This window comes from Phaenicophaeus curvirostris, chromosome 1 (genome assembly GCF_032191515.1).
Source record: "Phaenicophaeus curvirostris isolate KB17595 chromosome 1, BPBGC_Pcur_1.0, whole genome shotgun sequence".
NCBI classification, from domain to species: domain Eukaryota; kingdom Metazoa; phylum Chordata; class Aves; order Cuculiformes; family Cuculidae; genus Phaenicophaeus; species Phaenicophaeus curvirostris.
The window spans coordinates 112167831-112189300 of NC_091392.1; the positions used below are offsets into that span (position 1 = coordinate 112167831).

A 21470-nucleotide genomic window follows, 5' to 3' on the forward strand; every position below is an offset into this window, starting at 1 on the left:
CTTTACCTTTGCACCATAGCAACAAAACCAGATCCATAGCCTTCCATGAAGACTCGGGTCTCCCTTGACTTTTTGCGGCCATTTGAAAGTGTATTTATCCCACTCATAGCACAGTCACAGAAAAGCAAGGCAGAAGTTACACAAAATTGTATGCACATAGCCTGCTTTTATCTGACTGCAACAATAGCTTAAAAAAAAACCCAAAAAACACAAAACCAAACAAAAACCAGCTGATCCTTCACTGTGACCATGAATTTGGAAGAAAAGGACATGAAGCCCCAATATTTTGGGTCAACAGTCCTTTCACAGCCACACATATACACAACTAACGAGCAAGTGAATGGCTGATTTTGATTGCACTACCAGTTCAAACACCTGCTGCACTACAACGTACTAAAAGGTATGCAATAAATTAAAGAACTAAATAGCATAGAAAAAAAATAATCAAAGTTTGACGTGTGTTTTTAAGTCTACACTGTAATTCCATGTTTCCATAATTTGTCAAGATTTGAAATCTGTTAGAAATCAAGTTCCAGTGAGAACTCCAAAGAAAATTAAAAATGCATACTAACTCTCCTGTTGACAAAAGGTATCACAAAAATAAGCTCATTTTATTCACCCTGAACTTCAGGAGTTTGAGGAGTGGGTTTTGATCCTTTGTTGACAATTTTTAATATGTAATAACTGTCATCCACAATCAGATTATCCCAGTCCAAATGGATCAATTCATGAGTGCATTACCTGCTGGAATCCAGCAGAATTACTAGCTGAAGCACTGTAGAAACACAACTATGTCATTTTCCCAAAACCTGCGGTCCAGAAACTAGACCATTTTTCCCACTGTTTATGAAGGTTACTCTAATAAACCCTACGGACAGCCAGACATACTAACTCTGCAACAAAACACCAGTCCAACGTGACCTGGAAACACCAGCCACATCAGGTGCAAACAAACTGGACAAAAAGTCGCAGGAATGATGCTTCTTGACCCAGGTCAGGCTAAAGCCTGCGCCCAGACCAACAAGCCACCCAACTGCAGTCAGTGCAACTGGGGTGCAATGGTCAGGTACCAGCAATACAGAGGCAAAATGGAGGCAACTCACCCCACTAAACAGAAATAAATCTGTGGCGCATCACCCTGCTGCTGGGAGCGCCCTGGCTTGGGAAGGGAAGGGTCAAAGGTGATGCTGATGAGGCTCAACATCCCCTCCTCCTTCAGACCCTCCCTGCCTTGTGCGACCCCTCCTCACCCCCATATAACACCGGGCAACGTGACTGCCTTAAAAAAATCAATAAAGTGAAGGGTCCTATAACGCTGGGGGAGGGCTTAGAGGGGAAGCCATGTGAGGAGTGACTGAAGTCACTTGGTCTGTTCAGCATGGAGAAGACCGAGGGGAGACTTCATCGCAGTCTACAGCTTCCTCACAAGGGGAGGAGGAGCAGGTGCTGAGCTCTTCTCTCTGGCAGCCAATGATAGGATCCGAGGGAATGGCAGGAAGTCGTGCCAGTTTGGACATTGGGAAGAGGTTCTTCACGCAGAGGGTGGGCGAGCACTGGAACAGCTCCCCAGGGAAGCAGTCACAGTACCAAGCCTGACAATATTCCAGAAGCATCTGGACAAAGCCCTCAGACACACGGTGTGAGTGTTGGGGTTGTGCCCTCCTATGAAGATGGCGCAATGGCTGAAGAACCTCTGCTGTGGGGACAGGCCGAGTGTGGGTTCTTCAGCCTAGAGAAGAGAAGGCTCTGGGGAGACCTCAGAGCAGCCTCCCAGTGCCTGAAGAGGCTGCAGGAAAGCTGGGGAGGGACTTTCTCTACAGCTTCCTCACGAGGGGAGGAGAAGCAGGTGCTGATCTCTTCTCTCTGACGACCAATGATAGGATCTGAAGGAATGGCAGGAAGATGTGCCAGGGGACACAAGTTGGATAGGGAAAAGGTTGGATACTGGAAAAAGGTTCTTCATCCAGAGGGTGGGGAAGCACTGGAACAACTCCCCAGGAAGCAGTCACAGCACCAAACCTGACAGTATTCCAGAAGCATTTGGACAAAGCCCTCAGACACACAGCGCCAATGTTGGGGTTGCCCTATGCAGGGCCAGGAGCTGGACTCGACGATCCCTGCGGGTCCCTTCCAGCTCAGGGTTCTGTCCCGTCTCTCCCGGGGGCCGGCGTCGCTCAGCAGCCCCGCGTCCCCTTCCCCTCCACCCCCGGTGCCCGCAGCCCCCCGCCTCACCCTCCTCCTCGTCCTGGAAGCTGAGCAGGCTGGCCCGGGGCGCCTCTTTGTTCTCCCGCGGCCGCTTCTTCTCCTTGGGGCGGCCGGGCAGCCCGTTGTTGCCCGGCGGGGGCGGGGGCGGCGGCAGAGCCCCCAGCGCCGCCCCGTCGCCGCCGAGGAGGCCGAGCCCCAGCCCCAGGGCCGCGCCGTAGCTGGCGGCGCAGGCGAAGGCGGCGGGGCTGCCGGGCAGGGCGAGGGGCACGCAGCCCGCGGGGAGAGGCAGCAGCCCCGCGCCCGCCGCCAGCGCCGCGGCCTCGCCGGGGCCTTCCCCTCCGCCCGCCGCCGGCTCCTGCGGCGCCTCCTCGTCGCGCTCCTCGTCCTCCTCCTCCGACTCGTTCCGCTTGCGCACGTTCACCCGCCTCGCCTTGCGGAACATGCCGCCCGCCGCCCGGCCTCCCGCCGCCGCCGCCGCCCCGCGGCCCAGGCCCGGCTCCCCCAGCATGGCGGCCCCGCGCCACAGCGCCCCCTGCCGCCCGCCCGCCCGGGGACGGAGGGTAGAGCAGACGCGGCAAGAAGCGGAGAGAAGCTCCTCCCCGCCTTTCCTTACGCGGGTCCGCCGCCATCTTGTGGCGCGGTGGGCGGGGCCGGGGCTGCGCGCGGCGTGGAAGAGCGCCATGGCGGGGGGGGAGGGGTGGTGCCTACCTGTCTCGGGGAAGGGGAAGCGGCTGCTGTTATGGAAAGTGGAATATTTTGATTTAAGCTAAAATCCAAATAATTGTGTTCTTTGCAAGTCAGGTAGAATGTCCCTCGGACGGCGTGTTTTCTCTCAATCAGGGTTTCTCCCGGCACGGCTAACGCCTTGTGCGCCCCGTTAACGCCCTGTGCGCAGCGTGATCTGTGCCGAGCGGCCGGGGCTGCTGCATCCCCTCTGTCTGCAGCCTCTCCCACCCCCGGTGCGGGGTCAGGCAGGGCTGGAGCCGGCTCCGAAGCAGTGAGGGATCTGACTGATGCGAAATTCATAACATTAAACTCAGCCCTTGGAAATAATAGTGCAGTGCTACAGACTAGGAGAAGTCTGGCTAGAAAGCTGCCTGGAGGAGAGGGACCTGGGGGTGTTGGTTGACAGCGACTGAACATGAGCCAGCAGTGTGCCCAGGGGGCCAAGAAGGCCAATGGCATCTTGGCTTGTATCAGACACGGTGTGACCAGCAGGTCCAGGGAGGTTATCCTCCCTCTGTACTCGGCACTGGTGAGACCGCTCCTCGAATCCTGTGTTCAGTTCTGGGCCCCTCACCACAAGAAGGATGTTGAGGCTCTGGAGCGAGTCCAGAGAAGAGCAACAAAGCTGGTGAAGGGGCTGGAGAACAGGCCGTATGAGGAGCGGCTGAGGGAGCTGGGGTTGTTTAGCCTGGAGAAGAGGAGGCTGAGGGGAGACCTCATTGCACTCTACAACTACCTGAAAGGAGGTTGTGGAGAGGAGGGAGCTGGCCTCTTCTCCCAAGTGGCAGGAGACAGGACAAGAGGGAATGGCCTGAAGCTCTGCCAGGGGAGGTTTAGGCTGGACATTAGGAAAAAATTCTTCACAGAAAGGGTCATTGGGCACTGGCAGAGGCTGCCCAGGGTGGTGGTTGATTCACCTTCCCTGGAGGGGTTCAAGGCACAGGTGGATGAGGTGCTAAGGGACATGGTTTAGTGTTTGATAGGAATGGTTGGACTCGATGATCCGATGGGTCTCTTCCAACCTGGTTATTCTATGATTCTATGATTCTAATGGAATAGGCATAAGGTTTCTGGGAGAATTGATCCCCGTGCCTGTGAGTGGGAAATATATCCCGTCCCAGCTCTTGTCTGGCTGCACACGATGGATGGAGATCGCTCCCTCGTGTTGCCCTGCCCTGGTAAAGGTTGCTACTTTATAAACTCCAAACCAAGCCTCAGCAAGTTTACTTGTTGGCATTTCTGGTATCGCATGCCTCTGTGCTGCTGTTACACAGCCAGCTTTGGGGCGCCAGGGAGGATGCGAACACCATTAAGAAGGGGCATGTGTGTGGGTGTTTGATGTCCCCTGGGAGTAAGGGAGGGCACAGAGCCTTGACCTTCCCATCACTGCCCCTGTGGGCTTGTTTTCCACAACCAGCTTTGGGGTGCCAGGGAAGGTGCATGCAAACACCCCTACAGTGCCTGGCTCCTCGTCTTCTTGGTGACCTTGGCTGGGTTTTGCTCCTGGCTTTGCACAACCTCTGCCAGAAAGACCCTGTTTGTCCTTGAAGGTATCCCAGCTTCTTGCTTGGATGGGAGAAATAATGTGGGGTTGCCCAGGGAAGCTGTGGCTGCTCCATCCCTGGAGGTGTTCAAGGCCAGGTTGGATGGGGCTGTGAGCAGCCTGGTCTAGTGGGAGGTGTCCCTGCCCAGGGCAGGGGGCTTGTAACTGGATGATCTTTAAGGTCCCTTCCAACACTAACTATTCTTTGATTCTATGTGGTGGTTCTCTTTACGGGTGCTAAATAGTAGCATCTTATGTATGCAGGGCCCTGTGGCGTTCAGTTTCATTCAGGCTGACAGCAACCTCAGAATTTAGTCAGAGCAGCCTCTGCAGCCACTGTTTCGACTAAAAGGAAAATAATGAGTTTGGAGGCAGGTGCCAAAAGATCAGTGGCCTCTTTGAAGACATCCTCTCCAACTACAAGAGGTGTGAACTGGAAGCACCTCTTCTCAGCCTTCCTGGTGTATCAGGAGGGCCAGGCTCCCCTGCAGCCTATCTTTGCCAGCCACCTTGGGAGTTTTGCTTGGGAGGAGATGCAGGGGGTCTGGCTGATCTGCAGCCTTCCACTGCGGCTCAGAGCAACATTTCTTGCAGAAAGCATAGTCTTAACTTTGTGCTGTTCTCACTTAGCTCACACTGTAACTACTAGTAGGAAGGAAAATACATAAATTTACAGCTCATATCTCAATTTCTTTTCTAGTACCAAAAAATCACCTTGGTTTCCATAAATTGGCATATCCAATGTTCATGCATCAAGGTTAAAGATGGGCAAACATGTTCAGATTGAACCTGATACATAGAGGATGAAACCATTGTGTCTATAAATACTAATTACTATAAAAATTTGATCAAACACCATAGCGCGTTGAGTGTGGCTAAGAGTGAGTATCTTACACTGGCATTTAAAACAGATTGACGAAATCACATAATTATTTCTGCAGAGTGATACTTACTGTACTGCTGTGTGTGTAGTCTACATGCAGACAAAAGAAACCTCCACCAACAGAACTAATAAAACTCATGACATATGTGGTATATGTTTTATATGCATTGCTCTGAAAAAATTCTACACGCCTCTAATGCAGTGCATTCACATGGCAAAGCCATGTAAAATTGAAATAAGAAGAATCAGGTTCTTGATATTTTCTGGAGAAGAAAGGGACTTCTGCTGTATGTATAATTGAGAGGAGGATTTTTTCCTGATTCTGGGAAAATCAGTGCAGTGTTCACTTGGGCACAGGAATAAAAGGCCTTATTCAGGACAGTACAGTGGTAAAAGTAGCAGAAGCTGTAATTTGTAGTGTTAGAAAACACATAGAATCATAGAATTGTTTGGGTTGGAAGGGACCTTAAAGCTATCCAGTTCCACCCCCCTGCCATGGGCAGGGACACCTCCCACTGCATTAGGCTGCCCAAGGCCCCATCCAATCTGGCCTTGAACACCTCCAGGGATGGGGCAGCCACAGCTTCCCTGGGCAACCTGTGCCAGTGCCTCACCGCTCTTATCAGGAAAAAATTCTTCCTTCTATCAAGCCTAAATCTGCCCCTCTCCAGTTTATACCTGTTGTCCCTCATCCTATCACTACAAGGCTTAGTGAGCAGTCCTTCCCCAGCTTTCCTGCAGCCCCTTTCAGGTACTGGAAGGTCACTATAAGATCTCCTCGGAGCCTTCTCTTCTCCAGGCTGAACAAGCTCAACTCTCTCAGCCTGTCCTTATATGGGAGGTGCTCCAGCCTTCTGATCATCTTTGTAGCGCTCTTCTGGGCCTGTTCCAATAGCTCCATATCCTTCTTATGTTGAGGATTCCAGAACTGGGCACAGCACTCCAGATGAGGTCTCACAAGAGAGGAATAGAGAGGCAGAATCACCTCCCTCGACCTGCTGGCCACAGTTCTTTTGATGCAGCCCAGGACATGGTTGGCCTTCTGGGCTGTGAGCGCACGTTGCTGGCTCATAGAATCATAGAATCATAGAATAACCAGGTCGGAAGAGACCCACCGGATCATTAAGTCCAACCATTAATGTCGAGCTTCTCATCGACCAGCACCCCCAAGTCCTTCTCTGCAGGGCAGCTCTCAATCACATCATCCCCCATCCTGTGTTGAAATTGGGGATTGCCCCAGCCCAGGTGTAGGACCTTGCACTTGGCCTTGTTGAACCTCATGAGGTTCTCACAGGCCCACTTCTCCAGCCTGTCAAGGCCCCTCTGGATAACATTCCATGGATTTATTAATCTCATGGTGTCTTCCCGACAAGGCCAGGATGCGTACATCCTCGGTTAGTACTGCATATGTGAATTTTCAACAGTGACAGCGGCCTACCCCTGCTGTCATGACAATGTGGAAATGCCGTGTTAATTCAGCACATTTTTTACTAGAGGGCAGCAGAGCCTCAGTGAAGTCGCTGAAGATCGTTAAGATTTGATTTTCCCTGTTTTTGATGAGAGGGTTGGTAACATTTAGAAGTTAATATAATTGTGTGTGCCAGCTCTATTTTTTTTAAAATCAGCACGATACTGTGCAGGATAGCAACTAGTCAGTTTGTGAGGGCAAAGTTAGTACTCTTGCAGAGACGGTTGGAACATGGGATTCCTGGGCAGACAATATAAATTATTTGCCTGTGTCTGTAATGCATTTCAGGCGTGTAATGTGATCAGAACATTCCCTTCCCACACTGCACTGCCAATTTCTGTCAGCCCAGCTCCAGCTGCTGACCATTTTGTAACCTGTGACACAATCGTGAGGGGTATCACTAGAAATATTTGTAATTTGGGGAGAAGGCTTGTAGTTTGTTGCCAAGGTGATGACAAAAGAAAGAACATCTTTACAACAACTGATTTGGTGGTTCTCTGGTTGAGCTAAACCAAGTTCAGTCCCCAGCCTTCAAACACCCATATGCTTAAATCCATTCATTTGCTATTGCAAATAGATCTCGTTAATTCAATACCTACCACATCTACTGCTCCATCATTGATCATAGTTATAGAAAAAGTCTTTCTTTAGTCGAAGCAAATTTATTGATTTCCTGGAATCTTGATAGCCATTCCCCTCAGTACACATATTTTATCCCAGTTTCATGTAATCGTTTGCTGGAAATGCAAGACTGTTAGGACTTGATATTCCAAAGCCTTTATTGTGCTATATGGATGGATCCCAGCCTTAGTGGTATCTCATAGAATGTGAATCCTGCAGACATGTGCAAGGAGAAGAATTTGGGCTATATCAATAATCCTGACATATGTTTTTCAGGGGATGGCAAACGTTATCCCAAAACATGTCTGAAGATTCTTTGCTACATGTCTGCTAGAAGCCTTGCCTCTCCTCCCTTATCAGATGAGAGTCATTGGATGGGGCCTTTATTCTCTCACAGGGGAGAACATGGGCAGAGCTTGCTGTAATCACAGAAGATGATGTCAAATTCCCTACATTTGAGGAAATTGCAGAGATCAGCACATCCAGTGTGCAAGAGGGAGGCCTTTCCCTGGGTAAAGCACTTTTGTGAGCATGATATCTCCCTGTCAGGTGGCTTCTTGCCCAGTGCTTTCCCATGATGTGTGCTGTGGCTTGGCAGAGAACACGGCTTCAGCCGAGCGCTGATAATGGAGGCTGCCTGCGCAGCCCTTCCCTGTTTTCCTAAGAAGCTATGCCACCCAGTCCAAGCAGAGGGTGCCCAACTCTGACTGAGTACCAGGGGGCAAGGACAACAAAGCACTCCCAGTTTGAGTAACCTGTTATGACCTTACACTCCTTGAACCGGACAGCTGTGTGCTGTATCAACAGGGGCACAGCCAGCAGATGGAGGGAAGGGATTATTCCCCTTGTCCCAGCACTTACTAGACTGCATACAGAGTATTGCATGCAGCTTTGGCCCCCTCAGCACAAGTAGGATATGGATAAACTGAAGTGGTCCAGTGGAGAGGTACCAAGATGGTCAGCGGCTGGCACATGTGACTCTGAGAAAAGCGTGAGGGAACAGGGCTTGCCCAGCCTGGAGAAGGGAAGGCTGGGGTTAATACATGAAAAAAGTTTCCCCATGGGGACAGGCAGGCAATGGAGCAGGTTGCCCAATGAGGTTGTGTAGGATATTCCTTGGGGCTTTTCAGGACCTGACTGCAGAAAACGAACTGCCTTGTCTGATCCCAGAGGTGGCCTTGCTTGGAGCAGGGGGTTGGACTGGTGACCTCTTGAGCTGCCATCTAACCTGAGTGATCCTCTGGAAGGCTCAGGGTTTTCTACAGCTGGAGGTACAAGGTTATGTCTTTTTCTATCTGAGGCATTACCTAAAACCAAAATTTATCTAATTAATCTAAAATTTATTAATTATCTTAATCTAAAATTTATTTAATTCTTAGCTTACGATATAGGAAAAGAATTTGTACAAATGCTTTCTAAAGCAGTCATTTCACATTTTCTTTGCTCGTTAAGGAAACATCTACTTGAATTAATCTGATGAATGTCTTTAGACATCTCCTTGTAGAGTGCTGTCACAGTCAGAACTGTCCATCCCATAGCAGCTCCTCCTGGCCAAACCAAACAAACTTGAAGAAGCCCCATCTCTCTTCTAGCATTTTTCAATGCCTCTGACTACTGAATATGTTAAATAACTCAGTAAATAAATGTTACAACATAGCTCTTGTTGTCTGAGGTTGGGAAAACATCATAGTACAGCAGGCTGGGGAAATGCTCTGTGATACTAGAGACGTTTTCCACACTGTATGACTTCAGGAGAGAATATTCATTGAAAAGTGAGGTATCCAGAAAGGAAAGATATACAAGCATTTGCCTGTCTTTGTTGTGCACCGCAAATGAGTTGTCTTTTTCATTGTTGCTGCTGCTGTAGATAGTTACACTCTGCTCTGGAAATCGTCCCTTGGCCTTGTTTACCTGGAGCTTTTGAAGTCCCCAAATAGCCAAGTATTCTGTTGGGAGAGGAGTAGTGCCACAGAAGGAGAGCTTCAAATCCCACACCCATGTGAAGTTGAGTAGCATCTCCAGCACAGAGGTGTCTGTGAACCAAATGGTCAGGTGGCTATTGTAGGTAGTTTTTTCCATGGTAGAAGGCAGCACTGTTTTGCAATTGCACATCAGATTTGCCAGGCAGTAATCACAATCGTGGATATCCACTGAGCAGCTGCAGTTGCGAATTGTGTTTTCCTTGGTGAAAATTAGCGTATGGTTCTTCTGACTTCTTACAAAACTGCCAGTGATGTGTATGCCAAGGAAGCCAGCCAAAAGGAGAGCCAGCCAAAAGGAGAAAGCAGAGAAGGCTTTTGGCTTCATTAGTACTGGTGCCAAGCTGCCAAGTGTCTCCTCCTTTTACTCAGTGAATTATGGCACTTGGCTTTACCTACTGAGGAAAAACAATTTCTTTATTATACTAAAGACCACTCAGTGGTTAATATTAATTTGCTTTTCGCACTCATCTGTCTCAGATATTCAGAACCATATTGCGTTTTTGTAAGTTGCACTGCATTAGAGGGGACACTGATTCAGGAAGATTAATTGATTCATGTTTGGGATTCTTCTTTCACTCCACATTTGCTCTAAATGGTTTATTATGCTTTTGGGACTGCTTGGACACCCTGTTCTCTAACCAAGCAGTTCTTCAGCCCAGTGTGAAGGTAAGGACAGGACTCCTCCTGCTTGTTTCTTTTTTCTGCTTTCTCTTTGTCCACTTCCCAACAGATAGGGGTGATGAATGACCACATCACTGAATGAGGCAGTCTGAGAAGGACTAATGGCAGGTGTTTTGTTTTGCACCTGAAATGCTGAGTAAAGGTTGTGATAACCTTCCCTTTAAACTGAGTGTGGGACAGACTGGGCAAAGGGAAATAACGTGTGAGTTTTGGAGACTAAGGACCATCTCTTAGTGGATGTGTGCACAGCAGATAGCATAGGATAGATCCTGGCTTTGTAGGTTGCTCTTCCTCCCTTCATTTACCAGGGCAAAGCAAAGTAGCACTTCTGTGCATGCGTATGACAATGGAGCAAGTTTCCATTCCAGCCATGCTCCACCGCAGGTGGTTGGGAGTATGTCTGGTAGGGACACTTGGATTCTCAGCTACCAGCCCTTTGGTTTTCAGACCAGGGTTGGATCTTACCAGGAGCACCTGAGTTCTCCTGAAGTATTGCTAGATGATGGTACAAGCAACAATGCAGAATGTCATTTCTCAACAGAAATTATAAGATATTGGAAAGTGTGTCTGATTTGACTGTAATTGTTTTGAATCACAAAGAAACATTAGAGGCGGTTTTTGTCCAAAGGGGGCAGGTCCTGGTAAAGGCAGCACTAGGGCATGCAGTAGAATTTAGTCCTTAGCATCTGAAAAGCTTGCTCCATATCCAGAATGCATATCCAGCACCTTAGAAAACATGACAATGCACCTACAGTTTTGGAGAAACATATCAGATAAAGAAGAAAATAATAGCATTTATAGTAGAAGCACAAGCTGTTTTTATCTGTTATTCAGTCTCCCATCATTATAGAGTGGAACCTTCTGCTATAAGCCTCATGGTCATTTAACAGACAATTAAAGGAAAGTGTCTTTAGGAGCACAGTAAAATTCGCTTAGTCATAAGCACTGTCATATGTATTATAGTTTACCAGGTGTGTGATTTAGATGTAAATTTTTAAGCTCAATTCCTGCTGAAAATTCAAAGGAGAGTGTTCTTTGACTAATATAAAATTCTAAAAACCCCAGAAAACTGCATCTTGACAGAATAGTTTGTGCCCTGCTTTCCACATTTCTCACTTATAGAGGATATAGTCCTCTAGTCCACCTTTTTTCTTTGAAGTTTAGTCTCCTGTCAGTGAATCTGTAGAAACTGTGATGGTTTGTTGGTGTCCAGGACTTTCCCATCCATGGGAAAAGAAAGAAAAGGGAAAGTTATATGCACATGGGGTAAAAAACCTGCACATAAGCAACAGTGGCCTCTGGGCCAGACATTAGCACTGGATCCTTTCCAGGAATTAGATTTTTAGTGGGTGGTAGACGGTTGCATGAAAATACTAGCTCATTGCTTAACAGCAGTTGAAAAGTAATTAAATTGTTGAGATGTAATAGGAAAATTAGGGGAAAAAAAGGAGAGAGTGCTGTTGAGCTACTGCAGAAATCACCTGTTTGTTGACATTTGCCTGCTGTGTGCAGTTCAGGTCCCACTATTTCAGAAAGGATACTACAGGATGGAGTTCAGAGAAGAGCAACAAGAGTGACAAGGTATGGAAGGGCTCTGCTTTAAGTAAGGCAGGACGAGGTAAAGTAGTTCCCTAGGCAGGTTTAGGCACAAATAATATGGAAATGATGGGTAGAGATCGATTTTTCACTGCTTCTTCCCAGAACCAAAGCAATACCTCTTAAATAAAACCAGTAGGGTCGCAGCTGACTTGTTAATCCTTAGCAAATGATATTGCGGGTGCAAAAAGTTTTCACAAATTCAAGAAATGACTAGATAAGGTCATTGAGAAGTCCACTGCGATTATCAGGTACACAGACACCAGATCTGGCTGCAGAAGGCCCCATGTTGAAAATAATTGGAGGCAAAGATAGTTACAGCAGGAAGTATCACATGTTCTTGTCCTATTCAAAATCTCTCCTATGCACCTTCTTACGGCTGCACATGGAGATGGTTATGCACATGGAGATGGTTACTTAACTACATGAATCTTTGGTCTGTCATTATGGCCATTCTTGTACAAGACCTGTATTGTGTAAATGTATACAAACTGACTCAAATGTGATTTTATCCTGTATGTGTTCCCTGAAGTTAGCCTGTTGTTTTCTTATTTGAAGGATGCAGACATTTTAATGCTTAAATCAAATATTTAGTCCATGTTGTGGAACATACCAGAAATACCAGTTTAACTGTTAGCTAATGTTTAGCTTCAAAGGTCACACTCCTCCAAGCTGGGGCTGTCTGTGGAATACATCTTTCCACCATGTGCTCTCTCTGAAAATTACCCACTCCCCTTAATAAAGATCATTTATCCACTGAGCTCACTAAAATATTTTTAGATACTGCCTATAGAAACCCAAAGATTATGCTAAATGTCAAGCATTCACACACATTTTTCTAGGGAAAATTGGTAGGTGTGCCTTCTTCTCTTCCTTAGTTTTCAAATGAAGCTTAGCTAGACTTCCAGTGTAATCAGTACATATTCAGAAACTGAGCAACATTCTCATCATATGCATTTAATATGCATGTGTTCAACTAGTTCTGCAGCCTTCTTCCCTGATTTTGGCTAGGAGGCAGAATTTCAGTGATAAATGACCGAACAGAGTATATGTTTTACTTTCCTACTATGCTACCAACTTTGGCAAAAGGAGGCTTATCATACAGTTGTGAAGAAAGCATCTATGGGTGTTGTTTCTACTTAAAACTTTTAAAATCTATAGCTAGTTAAAGACTCATGCACCTGACACAACAGATTTTACAACTTCTTTCCATAAAACATTTCACATTTCTTTGCATAACATAGCATAGCAGGTATAGCAGTCCTGTAAAAATAATTTCAGTGTTTTTCAGCTTTGCCATTTTTAGTAGAAGATTGCTGAACTCAAGAAACAAGAATGGTATTTCAAATCTGAACTTGGCAAATTATCTGAATGCTCTTCCTTGACAGATGGGTAATCAAAACTTACCTACTTTCATGTATCTATTCTGGAACAAAGAATAACTCATTTGTCTATAGAAACTCAAGCTCAGAAGGAGCTTGTCTGCATTTTATTTCCCTACAATTGTTCAATCAGCTGGTTTAAACAGCCATCCTTGTCCATCTCATACCCAATGTTCATCAGTCTTTGAAAGTGGTTGGAGAAATAAAAATTTTCCAAAGTGATTGAACTTGTTCATTATCCAGTTGCAGTGAGCTGATTGAGAAATACATTTTGATTAGTGCACATAGCGGCTCTGTAGCCTAAACATGGTGTGCACAATAGGAGTCTTGTCCTGTTGCTGAAGATTTGGTTTAAACTTTTGAGTAAAAGAACATAGAATTCTACCAGGCTGCAAGATGACCTCCAGCAGAAGTAATATCACCTTGGGTTCACCTCTTCATCCAATGCAGCAAAGAAATAATTTGTCCAAACAGATGGTGATTTATTCTAACAACATGGTTTCTTCATGTGGCATTATTTCTAACAACATCCCAAACAACCATGTTTCAAATGAGGTATAGGTGGAATATAATAACATGCCCTTCACCCAACTGCGCTGATACTTCTTCTAAGTTGATCTCATACTGTCAGCTAAAAATTCCACGGAGTTTTGAAATTATATACTGTGACTGCAACATTTCGTTTTATCAGTTACTGGTCAGTTTTTCCTACAGCTGCAGCCTTCAACAAATCCACTCACTGCACAGGTAAATTGGAGGTAAAGCCTACTTTCCTTCCTTTTCCATGTTTACATAGCCCAGTTTTGGAAATAAAATTAGAAGTGGAAAAAACAAGAAGTGAATAAAACTAATAGATAAATATCTTCTGAGTCATACCCCCCCCCCCCCCCCCGGCTTTGCTGTGGTAATGTGGCAAGCCTTTAGTGTTTGAAAATGAAGTGAAAAATTAAATTGGTGTATGAGAATGACTCAGTGCCTTCAATAGTGATTAGATTGTGTTGCCTCAGACGTCTTTACTTATGCCTGCTTTTTCTTACATCTGGGTAAGCAGTCACCCACCTTCACTGAGCAGCGTAGAGTAACGACTACCCTATGGGGATTATTGATAGTTGATCCAGTTCTCCGCCAAACAGCTGCCAGTGTTTCCACAGTGGTTTTCTGCCAATTACAGCATTGTAATTGTACCTCACAAAGGTTTTGAGGTGTGGATCTTGTTTTCTATGAATACCTCAGTTCAGGTATCAGACCGCAAAGTTCCAGTGATTACAGAAAGAATACTGATTGATAGAAACTCTGCCACTGTAATGGCTTTCTGGGCAATGGGGAAGTGGAAGTGGGATATGTTTGAAATCAAGAGATTCTTCATTGTCCTGAGGATGTTAGTCAAGAAGGCTTTGGTGACTGGTATTATCTTCTTTATTTTCACCTGTTGTTTAAGATTCCTGAAGTCCAAGGCTACCATCCGGTTTTCCTCATAGACTCCTATAGAAACACCTTCCTTGACATTGAATGGAAGCTCTGGCATTACCCCAAATTAGAAGACTTTTTGTTATAAAAAGATCTGTTTAGTTGAATACTTGGAGAGCAGGGAAGAAAGGTTAACTCTAAACACCAAGAGTAACTCTGTAAAAAATAACTAAGTCTAGATAGTAAAGCATATCTAGGAGTACCTGGGCACAGTACATAAACCCCAGAACACAGACTTGGCAGGTGCAGGTGGATAAGAAAGAAACCACAGCAGCCATATAGGCTGGACCATATAGGTAGAACAAGGAGGTGGCTGTGAGCAATGGAAGCAACTATAGAGAAAAGAAGGGGAAAAAGTGGTAATAAGGGGCTGGGTGGAGGAGGCGCAAGTGCAGCCCTGAGATGGGATTGAGGAATGAAGGAGAGCCATAGAGCCATAGAAAAGTTTGTGTCAGAGGGGACCTTTTAGGTCATCTAGTCCAACCCCCCATGCAATGAGCAGAGACACCTTCAAGCATATCGGGTTGCTCAGAGCTCATCCAACCTGACCTTGAACGTTTCCAGGGATGAGACTTCTACCACCTCTCTGGGCAACCTCTTCCAATGTAGGAAAGAACTAGGAAGTTTTCCTCAACAGATCAGGAAGCTCTTTAATAGGGCAGAAAATACAGAAAAAGTACAAAACTGAGATCCTGGGAAAGTTTTTTTGCTAACTTTACAAGCATGTCTTGATGGAAAGTAAAAGAAAAGGAACAACTTCTGGGCCCCTCACCACAAGAAGGATGTTGAGGCTCTGGAGTGAGTCCAGGGAAGAGCGACAAAGCTGGTGAAGGGGCTGGAGAACAGGCCTTATGAGGAACGGCTGAGAGAGCTGGGGTTGTTTAGCCTGGAGAAGAGGAGGCTGAGGGGAGACCTCATTGCTCTCTACAACTACCTGAAAGGAGGCTGTGGAGAGGAGGGTGCTGGCCTCTTCTCTCAAGTGACAGGGGACAGGACAAGAAGGAACGGCCTCAAGCTCTGCCAGGGGAGGATTAAGCTGGACATTAGAAAAAAATTTTCACAGAAAGGGTCACTGGGCACTGGCAGAGGCTGCCCAGGCAGGCGGTTGAGTCACCTTCCCTGGAGGTGTTTAAGGCACGGGTGGACGAGGTGCTAAGGGGCATGGTTTAGTGTTTGATAGGAATGGTTGGACTCGATGATCCGGTGGGTCTCTTCCAACCTGGTTATTCTATAAAAGAGCCACTCATTCTGCTTCTACTTTCACTCCTGATTTGTGTGGTTTTTATCCAATCCAATATTTGTAATTCAGTAATGAGTTATTCCTTCCATGCAAAAACTGGAGAACAACTAGATCCCAGCCTCAGAGTCCCTCTAGCCTGTAGTGCTGGCCTGGGGAGGGGTAAGTCAATCACTGCTTTGGAACTGGAATCTCTGTGACAGGGAGAGGAGGACAGAAGCTGCATTCACTGCTTAGCAGCAAACAAAAATCTTAATGATTTTAGGGAAATTTTACTTGCTTCCCATAAGAATAACTTGCTTCTGAAAAAAAATAATCAGTTTTGAGCAATCTAAATCTAGCAAATAATTTATTAATTTTTGTCCTGAGTGGGTGGCCTTTCAAGTGAAAATCAGACCAGACATAGAGGCCAGCGGAAAACGATTCCAGTTTGATTACTTCAGCCATGTATGTTTCTAGATGTGTATCTCTTTCCAGCATTGAACCTCCGGTTTTGTTTCATGCCTTCCCAAAAGTTTTCTAGCATGAGATTCCATCCCCGCTCATTTTTCTTCACAGGTTTTGATAGCTAAAGGAGATTTTCAGTGCTTATTTAGTAATAGTGTCATTTCAGGTTTCTGAATTTACTTTGATCATTCCACTATTTTTTTTTTAATTGCAGATCTGTGTATTAAGAAAACTGCAAAAAAGCAATAAAAAGCCTTTGACTGTTGTGTGAGAATGCTACTGTCTCAAGGAAAGTTAATCCTATTCAATGGAAGCCCCAATCCTATACAATTAATTTCTTCACAGGGTGCTTTCTTCCATTCTCTATTCAGAAAAAAAACTAATTAAACCCCCTCATTGATTACTTGTGTTAACATGTGCCTATGTGAAAGTGCTGTATTAAGCAAAGAGAAGCTTAAATCCATATAATCTTGTGCAGTTTGAGTAACGTACACAGAATGAATACCAAACCCACCCAACTGAGATCAAAATAGTATGAAAGGCTGGACAACGCCAAAAGCATTTAGAAGAACTACGAGGACTGCCTCTTTCTTTTCCTGCTTGCGTGCAGGTATGGAAAGGATGTGTAAAAAAATACATTGCATTTCAGAATGCAGGTGGCAGCAAGAAGATAGGTACAGCAGCATAATTGGGCTGATTTCACCAGGGCTGATGCGTTTCTTGCCTGCCACGTGGAAACCTCAAGGGGAGGCAGGGGGAAGAGGGGCACAGACAAGCGACTGTTACTTTAAGGAGCAAAGCACGCCCCAGTCTTGCCTTCATCTCTGTGCTCTTTCAGTGATATTTAATACCAGTCTAACATGTAAAAAGTTTGTTGAAAATAGGGTTTTAAAGACAATTCTTTGCAATTTCTTTGGTATTTGAAAGTAAACTGAGTTTTTTTTTTTCCCCTCAGAGATAACTCTAACCATTTCCTTTAAATACTGTTGGATTGTCTGGAAGCAAAACTTTTATTGCTAAATTGTAACTGAAAAAAATATCACCTCCCCTTTGTAGATATTTATGCACATGAGAAAGGATGAGGTTAGCTTTTAACAGCTACTGAACTAAGCAGGTGTTAAAATACAAGATTCCAGAAAAATGTAAAGGGTTATGTAAAATGCAAAGAGTCAGTACCCTGAGAAATCTAGTCTGAGCCTTCACTGCAGGGCAGCTACACTATCTGACCACAAAGCCCTAGGGAGGCTCAGGCGTGGAGGGAAACCAACTGCTGGATTTGACCTTTTTAAGTTTAGGAGTACCCTAAGTGGGCTGATGGGAGAGACAGAGGTATTTTGTTTTCCATCTCTTTGCTTAAAAAATTGCCATATTTATTTAGTTACTCCACAGATAAATGCAGGAAAATAACTTTGTGATAAAAGCTGATATTCCACAGGCTTCCAGGCTGCAGTGTGATCTGTATTTGTTGTCAATAACTTGAAAATTGTTTTTGCACTTGCTTCTGCAGCAAAAGCCCAGGCTGCTGTCATTAGACTGAGCAGCCAGTGCTGTAGCCGCAGTGCTGCTAAGTGTAGCAGAACAAATGCCTTCCCAGCAATGATAAAAATGTGAGATAAAATATTCTGTTGCCCTGAACTTGGAACAACTCACAGACCGTTGAATATGTTCCATTATAGGTATTTTGGTATTCAGATGTACACAGACTCTGTGACAGACAATTAATCTAAAAACACCTCTGCAAAATTGTCAAGCCTGTCCATCCTATGCAAAGTTTCTCTCCGTATCAGAGGCAAATGTTAAGCCGGGAAGGTTGCAACGTGTAACCGTGGGGAGGCAGATTAGTAGGAAAAAACTCAAGGAAAAGGAGGAAGTCTTGTCCTGCCAAAGAACTGAGAGTGGTTATACTTCCTTTTTTTCCCCCGGGTAAAGGTCACTCTCAGCAGGTCACAGCCTGATTATTTCCAACCCTGAGAGAGCAGAAAAGATGCGTGTGTAAGGCTTTCATTTTAATGCCCCACTTCACACATGCAGTCTGCACTTTTCCTAATAAAGAGCCGAAGACCAAGATTAGTGGCAGGATTTGCTTGGCCAGAGCAGACCTGGAGCTATTCCAGCTTGGAGGTGTGCACAGTACATGCTGTCTGGGAAAGCTGATGCACACTGATCTGGATATTCACCTCTGAATTGCACCAAGATAAGGATTTGCATAAATGAAAAGGAAGAAGAAAGTGGTGTAAAACTTCACCAGTTCAGGAGGAGAGCACCGTTCTGCACAGCTTTACAAAGCAGCAGCAGATTGAACATACCTTACCCTCTCGAGCACCATAGGCAGGATTTGTTGTTATACCTGTGTAAGTGGGTTGGAATCAGTGGTGTAAATCTGACCTAATGAAATGGAAAATCAGAATTTTATTTCTAGCAGTGCCATTATAGCAGTCTGCTTCCATCCTGCCTGCTAGTAAAACCTATGACTGCAAGTACCAGTTTTCTATTCAGTGGATCTGAAATGCTTCAAGAGTCTCAAAGGGAAGGCATTACAGAAAAATAAGTTTCTTTGTGTCGCTGTTGAGCCAGGTAGCTATTCCAGTCTGCTACCTGTTTGATATTTCTCTGCACAGCCTTCTGCAGCTTTCAAATAACAGAAGAACTAGGAGCTTGAACTCATCCTGATGCTTATGAGAGAGCCCTGTACCTTAAAGGTGGAAGGAATAGAAAATAATGCCCTGCTTTTATGTTAAAAAGCAACCCCAGAGTACACAGTTATATCTTACACTGTGAAAAGATCCGTCTTCTGCTCTAAATTATAGATTAGTATTTTTCAATAATTTTCTTGTTTGCTTCTTGAATGATCTTGCCTTTTGCCTTCCAGGAGGCTAATTTTATTTATTTTTGTAAAAGAGAAGCATTAGTGAATACAATTTCCTTCGACACTGGTGCTGACTCTGAATGCACTGAGTGTGCGTAAGCTACAGTGTTAGAGGGGTTGTGCTTCCTGTGATTTAAATTCTGAATATTCAAAACAAAAAGTGTATACACACGCACAATACATGAATTTGTATGCTCATGAATACACAAGTGCATCACAATTCCATACAAGTAGTTTTGTGATTGTAAGGTATGTGCAGTTAAGTCCCTGTTTATTCATCAATCCTCAGAAAGGGACATCTGGGAAATCAGGTGTCCTGAGTACAGGCGATCAGCACTGTGTGAAAATCAGAGTTGTCCTTGATGGCTCAAGCTGAGCTCTTGAACACCGAGGTACTAAAATGAATTTTAAAACAACCTTTTTAAAATTCTCGTATTTTTTTACATCAAATCAAGTACTCCCTGGAGCAAGGATACTTAGACTGAGTGAATTTCAGGAAAGAAAGCTTGACTGCAACTTTTTGTTATTATTTCCCAGCACCCTTTCTAACTTGACCTGGACAAAAGTTCAGGTTAAGTATTACACTAAATTAAAGATTTGCCAAGCCCAGAACATAATGCTTACTTCATGAATTAAATGGTATAAAAAGCGTACTTTACCACTTTATTTTCTATTGTTCAAATCCTAAATTAAGAAAAAATAATGATATGAGAGGAGAAAGCTTCACCATAGAGAGCTGTTATGAAGCCTTAATGGTGACTAAGTAGCTGGAGACTGAAATTCTAGAGTACGGCCTCCCAGTGCTGGGTATCTTGGGTCCTGTTCACTTGCTCAGATAGTGGATGTTGTCATTGGCATTGAGACTCCAGAGCTATATAGAGATGGTGTATTTACTTTGTTTTGTCCTTACTGTATCACTGCTTTCACTTATAAATTAAATGGCAGAATAAAACACAGGTCCTAGCTGCTCTTTACCTGATCCTCTTCTCCCAGTGCTCTTCTCAAGGCATTTTTAACTGAATAAAATCGCTCAACTCCAGTCAGCTGGATTAATTTCCACTAACACTTCTGTAATCTTTAAAGATTTGCCTAAATAAGTATATGCAAAATAGAACAAAGTAGTTCCACTGTTCTTCATGGTTATTATTCACAGAGCTATTAATTATTACCTAAAGCATACAGATACAGCATATAAACAATTGCAACATATGAAAGACAAACTTTGCTGAATCTGTAATTGCAAAGCAACAAATCTGAAAAACTAAAAATACCTGCCAAGAACAGATTTAGCGGCAAGGGAAATATTGTGCTGGAAGAGAAATGGCCCCATTCATAAAAAACACAAGCGAATGAACGTTATTCTGTTCTTTCCCCCCAGCTTTTAGAACTGAAACAAAGACAGCAACTTACTCTTTCTCCAGATGCCAGCGAATGGGTTTGTCACCACCCGGCTTCCTGCTTGGCCAGGCTTGCTGAGGCAGGGATGCTTGGCTGTGGCTGGGAGTGGGGTCAGCCTGTGGGGCAGGCGGCAGTGCCTTCTCTCCCACTCACTGCTGCTCTTTTATGTTTTCACGGGCCGGCAACCCATGCCGTTCCCCTGACAACCATGAGAGCAGTCCAAGGTCTACCCCTATCATTAACACCACCCCGGCAGGATCCCTACCTGTCTCTGTTACCTCTGCCCCCACGTTGTCCAGGATGCTGTCGTCCACCTGGGAAGGCTTGGAGATAACTGACAGCTTCCTCAGGACCCTTTGCTGTAGGAGGGGAGCCAGGGTGCAGCAGACCCTGGTCAAGCAGTGGGAGCTGGCGACTCGTGTTCACGGTGGGGGTGCCCAGCCTGGTGCACAGGGAGTAAGGGAGTACTCATCTGCAAGGTGCATTGCATATGGAAATGTAAAGGAAAAAGTCCAACTGATTATACCATAGATATGTCAGGCAAGTTGTCTGATTTGTGAATTTGGGATTTGTGACTGTATTTTTTTTTTTTTTCCTGGAAGAGCCAGTGAGTGAGAAACACCAGTCCCCTCTCATCATTTTTCAAGACGGAGGGAGCCACGTTTCACTTTTTGCCCATAAGAAGTCCATTCAGGAGCCTGAATTCCCCAAGATGCCCATTCAGCTTTTTGAAGGAGAAGTGCTTTGGGGGACCCTCTTTTGTAATAAATGCATGGGCTGTGCATCGGGCAAATATAAGAAGCACCTAGGATCTGTTCACTGGAGTACTTTTCAGTTGTTACTATTATGCGATGAGAGACATTCTGTCTTGCTTATATGACTCTTCAGATAGTGGCAAACTTGATTATGCATATATTTATCAGAATGTCTGTTGTGTTTTAAGTTAAACTCCACACTTTAACCCCATT

At 45.1% G+C, this 21470-nt stretch overlaps 2 protein-coding genes across 2 annotated transcripts in view; both read right to left on the reverse strand.

The window, feature by feature from the left end:
• The window catches only part of PAXBP1 (PAX3 and PAX7 binding protein 1), a 28505-nt gene extending 25785 nt beyond the window's left edge, over nt 1–2720 (reverse strand). Inside the window, exon 1 of the mRNA XM_069871220.1 lies at nt 2233–2720. Within this exon, the coding sequence (XP_069727321.1) occupies nt 2233–2713 (481 nt within the window). The 5' untranslated portion in view covers nt 2714–2720. The remainder of the gene's footprint in view (nt 1–2232) is intronic.
• Nucleotides 2721–8819: 6099 nt separating this feature from the next.
• On the reverse strand, nt 8820–20670 carry EPCIP (exosomal polycystin 1 interacting protein). The gene is made up of 2 exons (XM_069871274.1): nt 20515–20670; nt 8820–9823 (listed from the first exon to the last, which is right to left on the reverse strand). Exon 2 carries the CDS (start codon nt 9751–9753, stop codon nt 9079–9081), a length of 675 nt encoding a protein of 224 aa, XP_069727375.1. The 5' UTR covers nt 9754–9823; nt 20515–20670; the 3' UTR covers nt 8820–9078.
• Nucleotides 20671–21470: the final 800 nt, after the last annotated feature.

What these genes read in the sequence shown, in the direction of transcription:
- EPCIP (XM_069871274.1), bottom strand. Translation starts at nt 9,753, where the DNA reads ATGAAGCCAAAAGCCTTCTCTGCTTTCTCCTTTTGGCTGGCTCTCCTT.